Raw genomic sequence first — 9,117 nt, 5'->3', positions numbered from 1 at the left:
GACTTTGTATACAGGGTATATTTATATGGGGGAATGTTGCAACTGTGTCAATACACTATTACATCGCCATGTAGGTGCCGGCAGTATGGACAGATTATACTGATTTGTGGGTTATTAGGGGATTAAAAACTATTTCTGCACAGGGTCTCCTCCAAGGATTTGTTCCTTTAACTTATGGAAGTTCCTACAGTGAAACACCGCTTTTGATTAAGATTGGCAAACTACTAGGACTACAGCTACTGTGGGCTGCTGAACAGGCTCCATACATATGTGTCATGTGTATGTGCCATGGCAATAGTATGGAAGCCAAATAGTAAGAAACTCATGTGTACAAGACCTAACAATGATTAAATATGTAATTGCTATCATCTATTCAATATATGTCCATTACATCTTTCTTACATTAATTCATTTTTTAGTTTATTTTTATTATACAGAGCTATCTTATGGAAGTCATCACCAAGCAGATATTCAGAGAAGGTATTTTATTGAAGACACTGATCAGAAAAAATAAAACTTAAAGGGGTTGTCCCGTCTCAAGGATCCTATCTATACTGGTAGCTTATGTAAATTGAAGACTTTTCCTAAATATATAGCTTTAGAAATTCTGCTTTGTTCTCCTGCTATGTGACCTTATTCCTCCCATTGCTTACACAGCATTTCTATAACCATTGACCTGGGAGATAGGACAAGTGACGTCACTTACTCAGTGCTTGGCAGGACATTCATTCATATAATAGCAGTTTACTGATAAAGCCGAGTCTGTTATCTCTCTAAGTAAACACATGGATAACACTGAGTTCATTCTGTACAAGCGTCTGCATATTATCTGATCTGTATAACTGTTGTGAGACTTCTCCGGCCTGTTTAACAAGAGGGAGGGTGAGCGAGGAGAAATACAGGAAGTGAGATGAAAAGAGTTTAACCAGACTGCTGAAACACTGAGATGGGAAAACCCTTTTAATTTTTAATGTATAGTGATAAAAATGTGCGAAAAACAAAAGTGCAAAATAAAGCACCTGTATCAAAATCTATTACCACACCTTAACCCATTTATGCCTAGAGTTCCATTATTGGAACTGAAAAATATATAACCTCCAGCATAAATGGGTTAAATTCCATATTCCTTTTTGATGAGATGATGAGACTTCATAAGGGTAGGGTGAGGTATTAGCGCATATCCCTTTAACACTCTTTCCTTTCTATTCTAACAGCAAACAGTTGCAGTGGCTTCCATGGTGTCACATATACAGCTATGCAGTGTACTAGCCAAACAGAGCAGCCCGTACAGCTTGAGGCTACTGGCCTAGAGCCATGCCAACAGGCACAGGAACTATTGCTGTCACTGCTGACACCCTAATGGTCACTACCAACTGACTAAACCTGACCAAATTACCCTACACATTTCAATTGTAAATAAACAAGGGTGTAAATACAAAAAGCAGTAAAAACTTATTTTTTTGGAATGCAGAAGATGCTGTGCTAATTTTGGTGGTACAGCGTGACCGCTCTGATGGACCAAGCAGGCCTGCTACTGCAAAAGCTCACTAACCTCTTAGCAAAAGTCATTGCAAATGAGTGGCTTATGAGCACAGGTATAATATGGGGTAAACTCAGGAGCTATGCCATTGTCATATAACTGCTATCCCATCCCTATAACACTTCAGATTCTGCCATCAATAGTGACCATGGCTCTGGATGTGAGTAAATAGACAGAAGGAGATGGCTCCCTATTTCTCCAGATCATGAAGCAATTGTGGAGTGCTGAGGGGATACCATGGCTGCCGAGGCCTAGTGAAGCGTCCTGTGCAAGTTATTTTATTGCTTCTTTTACAGTATGTCCAGAGGCAGGATGAAAAACACTGAAGACACAGGCACATTATTCTGCAATGCAGAAGTACTGCAGTGTGTTGTACAAGCCAAAGCATGTTCAAGTCCCCTAGCTGGACTTAAACAAAAGAGAGCAAAATATGCTTAAAAATATAAAGAAAATGGGTATAAGATGCTAATTCCTCTTTCCATTTATCGTGTGAAAGATTTAGGCCGGGGTCTCATGTGGCAGAAACACTGCGGAAAAAAAAACCCCACAGCATTTAAAAATCACAGCAAAGGGGATTCTAGTGAATACCATCCCCACTTTGTGTTAAGTTACGCACTGTGGACATTCGTCGATTTTCAAAACCGTTGTGGTTTTGTAAATTGCAGCATGTCAATTGTCCCAGTGAAAACGCCGGAAGTTTCCCTATAGTAGCAGAAAGTTCGCAGAGGAAAACTTTCTGTCAAAAAGTGCCTTGGGAAGAACCGCGATGCACTAGTTTTTTTTGCTGCTAGACACTACATTGGGCCTTAGCCTCAAACTGCAAAAATAAACATCATTTTGTATCTTACTTTTAAAAAGAAAAGTAATAAAAAAGGTGATTAGAAGGTAAAATTTACCCCAATAAAAATAGCAGTTATCTATTTTTTTTTCTTCCCCCTCTGTAGTGTATATAGCAATTCCTTTTCCCCCTCCCCCAGTATATATCAGTGCTATATCCTGCCTGTTACACTGCTCCAGCTGTTAGCCCATTAGTCCCCCCCCCCCCCAGGTAGGGGGGGGCAGTTTTGGAGATTGTCCCCAGCCTTCGGGATGAGCGGGTCACTGTAGGGCCTGGCCATTCTGCAGGAAGGGATTTACTCTGGCACTCGATGATAAGTCCCCGGGGTCATGAGAAGAGACCAGGAGACACTCGGCAGTGCGGTATCATCTAATTTTTACTACACAGTGAATACCGTGAAAACGAAATCCCAAACCATACTGCGGGATTTTACACTGCTACTAGAAGGACCTACCAGCCTATTTATAACGCTCAGACCCCAAATAAAAAGCTAATAACCTTCATTATGTAAATATTCGACAGTACACATTTATGTAAATGGACAGAAATAACTTTTTCATTACCAAAAGAAAAAAAATAATAATCTGCTCGTGAAGACAGTGGTCAGCATGCAAAATGTCAGCAAAGTATGTAGCCATTTAATATGGCTCTATAATTGATAGCTTGCAGATCACTTGTACAAGTTCCTGGAAAATTATACGCTTTCCTTTCAGTGTAACAGAGAGCATTTTCTGTACTAATGGAAGAGTATTAATAGTTCTATAACATCCACTGTAATTACGGATCAAGGAAAAGTAGATGGGTTACACTTACATTAGGGCCTATGGATCCTTACATCAGAAGCCCTGTTAAGTATTATGATTATACTTAATTATATGAGGCAGGTAACGGGCACCCATTTCACCACTGACTACAAATGGCCTTTGTTCATCATTCTTTATTTAATACCACTCAATCCGATGTGCAATTCTACTAAGGAGAGAGTCACTTCAGAAGGTCAAACGTTTTCCTTCTTACAGGTAAGATAAATGATATTTGTGTGGGGGCTGCAAAATATCTGCAGAAACCGATGTAGAAGAATAGAGAACACTAACCGAAATAACCTAAGAAATATAGCAAAAACCATCATAGTACAAAATGAGCTTGCCTGTTTTCCTAGTCTACAGTATATAGTTTATTAAATTGATTTAGTGAACTGTGAATTTCCAGCAATTTTTATGCACATCACTGTCCTTTTGTATACTCATCTCTATCTCGCAGAAGGGATTTTGAGCAGCGTTGCTGATCACATCAGACTCTTGGCTCAGACTGTTCTGCTGTGGTCAGTTCATTCTGTTTCTTGTCCAGAATTACTTTAACCAGCAGGAGCCATGATGTCTGCTGCTCAAAATTGTATCAAATATCATTGTGATAAATCGGTGCCTAAATATTGTCAAGTCATTTGCATTTACTTAAACAAAAAATTCTACTTCTCTGTTATTGTCATGTTATTGTGCATTTAGTCTGAATAGCTGTTTAGGATTCTTCGTGAAATAAAAAAGTACAATAAATATATCCAGCATCATAAGAGATAATGTTGGAATTTAAAGGTTTTGTTCACTTTTGCATAGCTGCAAGCATAAGTTGCAGGAACCCTACACGAATGATCTCATTATGGTTTCCAAAGGGTGGTAGTGGTCAGGTCCTAGTATGAACTCTATTCTGCAGATATACTTTCAAAGAAGGACCTTGTTGCCTAACACACTCAATAAAAGGATTTAACAGAGATACATGAGAATATTGAAGGCTGAATGTACACATTACATAGTTACATAGTAGATGAGGTTGGATGAAGACATCAGTCCATCATGTCCAATCTATAACCCTACAATCCCCTACAGTGTTGATCCACAGGAAGGCAAAAATACCCTCATGAGGCTCATGCCAATTTCAGGGGAAAAATTCCTTCCTGATTCCAAGGAATTTTTTAGATAACAGCCTAACACTTGATAAGTTAGCTATCTCTTCCAACCCACATGCACACATAGCATTTATCACTCCTAGATGCCTAATCTTATGGCTAAGCCAAGTGTGCATGTGTTCATATTGAAGAGAGGGAAGGAAGCCAATGCTAGACAGCTCTGGCAGCAGCTACTTCCCTGATAATAAAAGCCAACATCCTAATCTCCCTTAAAATGTGCTACTTTGTTATCAATGTGGGAAATACACTACATCTATATATGTCCATAAAATGGTCATAAAGGGTAATCTTCCTATAAAACATACACAACATAGAAATCATGGTACCCAGGGTTGTTCTGACAGCCTGAAACACACACATGACTGCAATACATTACATATTTCTCCTATTGAAGCTGTTCATGTACTAACATACAGGATACCCCAGGGTAAAGAACTCTATGTTCTCCACATTTATTAACAAAAGTGGGGTTTAGATGGTGCCCCCTCTATTATCTCAATTGTCCCGAAATGATAACTGAAATTTATATCTGAAATCCAGACTCTTTAGTAATAATACAATAGAAAAGTAGACAAGAAAAACCGCGCTTCCTTTTAGATCTTAGAAAAAGCAGGAATAATTCGCCTTAGCAAAAAAAAAAAAATTTTTTTTGGTAATTAAAATCTCCTTAACGGTGTGCCGAGCATATGATGGCAGCGTTGAACTCACGATCACAGATCGAAAATCATAGTGGGTACTGGATATACCAGAGATAAAGTAGAACGTGCTCACTCGGACCAATTTAAAACAATTATTGTAGTTTATTCAGATAACGCGTTTCGGGGTTTGTTTGGAGTCACACAGGATTCCACCCCTTCATCAGATTTTGAGACGAAAAATGGAGCTGTCTTCAGACACTGCAAGGTGTAAATTCAGACTGCCAAAAGCTAGCTGAAGCAGTCTGAATTTACACCTTGCAGTGTCTGAAGACAGCTCCATTTTTCGTCTCAAAATCTGATGAAGGGGTGGAATCCTGTGTGACTCCAAACAAACCCCGAAACGCGTTATCTGAATAAACTACAATAATTGTTTTAAATTGGTCCGAGTGAGCGCGTTCTACTTTATCTCTGGTATATCCAGTACCCACTAGTAATAATACAACATAGAAATATGTCTAATACAACCGACATAAGTATAGGGAACAAAACAAAGGTTTGACACAAAGTATTTGTGTAGCGCAGACATATTGTCGCAGTGTGCTATGGCGGTCCACATTTATATACTGCCACCATACTTAGATATTAAATAGCCTGTAGAGAGTCAGTACTAGTACTATGAAGTAGACGATAAAATATACTTGTATATATACTTATACATAAAGTATTTCACTAGTTATTCCCTAATCTCTACTAAATGTTATGTAATCTTCTGACTATAAATGTTTGCTGCCATTACTTTTATTAACCTCTTCTTCAGGTATGCTGTTGTTTGTGTTGATACAAGTAGTAATATGGACTACTCCAAGTTTTGCCATATTGAGCCTTACATCTAACCCAATCTTTACAATGGAGTTATTGAACGGTACTGAAACTGAAGACCCCAAACAAGCTTTTACTGTTCCTCTTGATATAGACCTTGAAGCCGCTGAAACTGATCCAGTCACAGATGGTGGAACTCAAGTAAATTCCCAGAATGCTATAACACCAGCAGTGACCCCTGTTATAAGCAATGTGACAGATGGAGGCGAGGACAATTTTAAACCTCAGGAACTAACTACAAGTAGTATTGATCCCGAGCCACTAATTACCCTGGATGTATCTAACATGGCCAGCAGTGAAGGTCCTCTTCCTGCAGAAGGTAGCGCTTTTCAAGAGAACGGGCACAATAGCTCCTTAATCCCGTTACTAGACACTAACAATGCCTACCCATTTGATGAACAGTTAGAATCTGTCATGGAAATACCAATGGATAACAGTACAGAAGGGAAACAGTGCTTCTGTAATATTCCCGGACCTCCTGGACAAAAGGGAGATCAAGGTGACCGAGGGGATCCAGGTAATTTTACCTGTTAATGGCTTTATATATCATGCTTCGTTGGAGAGATAAGACAAGTAGTATGTCAAAGACATTCAATCACATGGGAATTTACTATAGGTTACATGTCGGGGGACATCATTCTTGTATATAATGGCTAAAAGGGTCTCTACTCAGGTACTGTGTACTACATTATAGACATTCAAATTAGAAACTTTATCCTGAGCTGTATGGCTTTTCTTAGAAAATGTATTGGTTATACAAAGCAGATGTAACAGGGTTCAGTTTCACAAATGTAGACAAGCTGACTTTGTCAAAGGGCACATCTCCTTGTGTTACTTGCGGTTTTTACATGACATGGTTGATGAACCTATTGTATCAACTCTTAAAGAAAGGATGTCAATCAGATGAAGAAGCTTTAAAGAGTTAAATTTCACATTGAAGACTGCAATGACTATATAATAAAGCTCCATACCTCATGTCAGTGATATAGTACTGGACCAAATGTATTCAATATATCAGAAATGAGAATACATGGTCTATAGATCTATAGGGAATTTATTCTTAAGTGATCTAGTGCATATAACATACTGTATGCAACAATATAACAATATATGTTAACTACAGAACCATATTAATTTAGTTTTAAAGAGAAAGTCTTTACGATTGTATTAAAATATAGTTAAATATACAAAATGTTTAGAAAACCTGTTGTCACTATAGCTTGTGAGTAGTATTCCTATCTTTATAGAGAACATATTCAATTGTTGGATTAAATATTATAATTTTTTTTAGTAATATACATCTTTTTTATTTTTGTTGTCAGTTGTCTCTAATCTCTGACTCTACAGTTGTTGCAAAACTACAACTTTGTGTCTGTGAGCCTGTGAATATGACAACATGCTGAATGTAGTTTTGCAATATCTGAGGAGGCAACGGGTTAGAGATCACTGTAACATCTATTGTAGAGGCGAAATATGAACCTGCTGGGCCCCAATGCAACATTTGTATCAGGGCCCCCACGTATATGTTATATTCAATACAGTTATCTTCTCATATTATAGAGAGGGCTTTGGGCCCCCTCAGGCTTCAGGGCCTGGTAGCGAGTTATTCCTCTGCACCCTTTATAGCTATGTCCCCACTCTATTGAAAGCTGAGTCCACCACAGAAGTCATTACAGTCTAATGAACCTATTAATGATATACTTCTACATCTTCTAGGTGAACCTGGAAAGGTTGGTAAAAGAGGACCTCAAGGACTGGAAGGTCTTAAGGGAAAAAAGGGCCTGCCAGGTTCTAAAGGAGAACAAGGGATTAAAGGTGATAAAGGAAACACTGGACCCATTGGACCAAAAGGTGACTCAGGAACCAGTTGTGCTCTTTGCGAAAAAGGTGAAAGAGGAGAACAGGGTGTTGCAGGTAATGATGGTGCTGTAGGATTGCAAGGTCCCAAAGGTGATCTAGGTAATAAAGGCACAAAAGGTGACAAGGGACCTAAAGGAGATCCTGGGGAGAAGGGATTCAATGGTATAGATGGTCTACCTGGACTTCCTGGGGCCGTTGGACCAAAAGGAGCTATGGGACCTAGAGGCCCTGATGGACTTAAAGGTGATCGAGGATTGCTGGGACCGATGGGACCACAAGGCTTCCGTGGACTTGCAGGACTACCAGGAAGGAAGGGAGATAAAGGACAGAAAGGATCTCAATCTGACCATGACAACATTGCATTTTCTGTGGGCATCCGAGGACAAAGGAATGTTTTTTTACCAGGACAACCAATAAGATTTGATAGGGTTTTCATTAATGAAAATAAACCCTACAATGTAAACTCTGGTATATTTATAGCCAATATTGAAGGTGTCTACTTTTTCACATATCATATAAGTTTATCCCATTCATCTTTTATGATAGGCCTGACTCACAATGGTAAAATTGCTATACAGACACAAGGCAGGCAGTGCGAGCGTAATGTCTGTCAAGCCTCTGGATCGGTTCTGCTTCATCTTAGAGAAGATGATGAGATTTGGCTTCAGGTTTTAACTAGTGCCCAAAATGAATTGATTTCTGATGAATCCGACTCGCTCTTCACAGGATTTATACTGTATTCTCTTGAAGACTAGAGCTATAATTTACGAGATTGAATGCTGTGCTTCAGCATTTTACATTTGAATGATTAAATAATGGAATACATTTCACCACTTTTGAGCAGTAAAGAGATGAAAAACATTGTCAAGCCTGTCATTTATAAATTCTCAATGAGTTGCATATGGGGCAGCTTGACCCTGTCATCATCACACAAGTCATGGTTACTTTTCCCAGATGCTAAGCATGAAATTGCCAAAAACTATCCCAATTCATCCATCCGTTTTTGCAATTTTCAGTGTAATTATGTTAAATATTGATATTCAAAATGCTAAATTGCCATAATTATATGATTAAAGTTTATAAATATAGGCATAATGTAATATCAACCTGTGACTAGCCAATTAGAACTGGTAATACAATTAAAGTTGTGACTTTAGATATATTACACATAAAGTGAAGACTTAGTAATACTCTGTTTAACAAAGTTATGGGAAGGAAACCTTAAAGTTGTAAACATGATCATTTAGCTTTTTTGCATAATTTTGGATTTGGCAGTTTTTGGAGTAGATTCTGGCCAGGAAATCTACCCACAAATTAAAGTATAATGTATATTGATGGGGATTTCTGGTGTAGTGGAAAAATGTGTGTGATACTGGGTGTGGAAAGGAAAGGGTGGAATGTT

The 9,117-nt window shown here is 38.5% G+C and overlaps 1 protein-coding gene and 1 non-coding gene across 2 annotated transcripts; one reads left to right on the top strand and one right to left on the bottom strand.

The window, feature by feature from the left end:
* Nucleotides 1-2,609: 2,609 nt before the first annotated feature.
* Nucleotides 2,610-2,741, bottom strand: LOC142198725 (small nucleolar RNA SNORA35). Its single transcript, XR_012715383.1, has one exon. It is a non-coding gene; the product is annotated as a small nucleolar RNA SNORA35 (small nucleolar RNA).
* A 3,054-nt stretch (nucleotides 2,742-5,795) lies between these two features.
* LOC142196742 (uncharacterized) lies at nucleotides 5,796-8,470 on the top strand. The gene is made up of 2 exons (XM_075266716.1): nucleotides 5,796-6,372; nucleotides 7,572-8,470. The coding sequence occupies exons 1-2, from the start codon at nucleotides 5,796-5,798 to the stop codon at nucleotides 8,468-8,470; spliced, it is 1,476 nt and encodes a 491-aa protein (XP_075122817.1).
* The last annotated feature ends 647 nt before the right edge of the window (nucleotides 8,471-9,117 follow it).

The sequence above is a fragment of the Leptodactylus fuscus genome, chromosome 3, assembly GCF_031893055.1.
Source record: "Leptodactylus fuscus isolate aLepFus1 chromosome 3, aLepFus1.hap2, whole genome shotgun sequence".
NCBI classification, from domain to species: Eukaryota; Metazoa; Chordata; class Amphibia; order Anura; family Leptodactylidae; genus Leptodactylus; species Leptodactylus fuscus.
Note: the sequence above shows the minus strand (reverse complement) of the source record. Positions and strands in the feature narration are given on the sequence as shown.

What these genes read in the sequence shown, in the direction of transcription:
- LOC142196742 (XM_075266716.1), top strand. Translation starts at nt 5,796, where the DNA reads ATGCTGTTGTTTGTGTTGATACAAGTAGTAATATGGACTACTCCAAGT. An exon ending in AGGTGACCGAGGGGATCCAG is followed by an intron (nt 6,373 to 7,571) that starts GTAATTTTACCT and finishes TACATCTTCTAG; the next exon opens with GTGAACCTGGAAAGGTTGGT.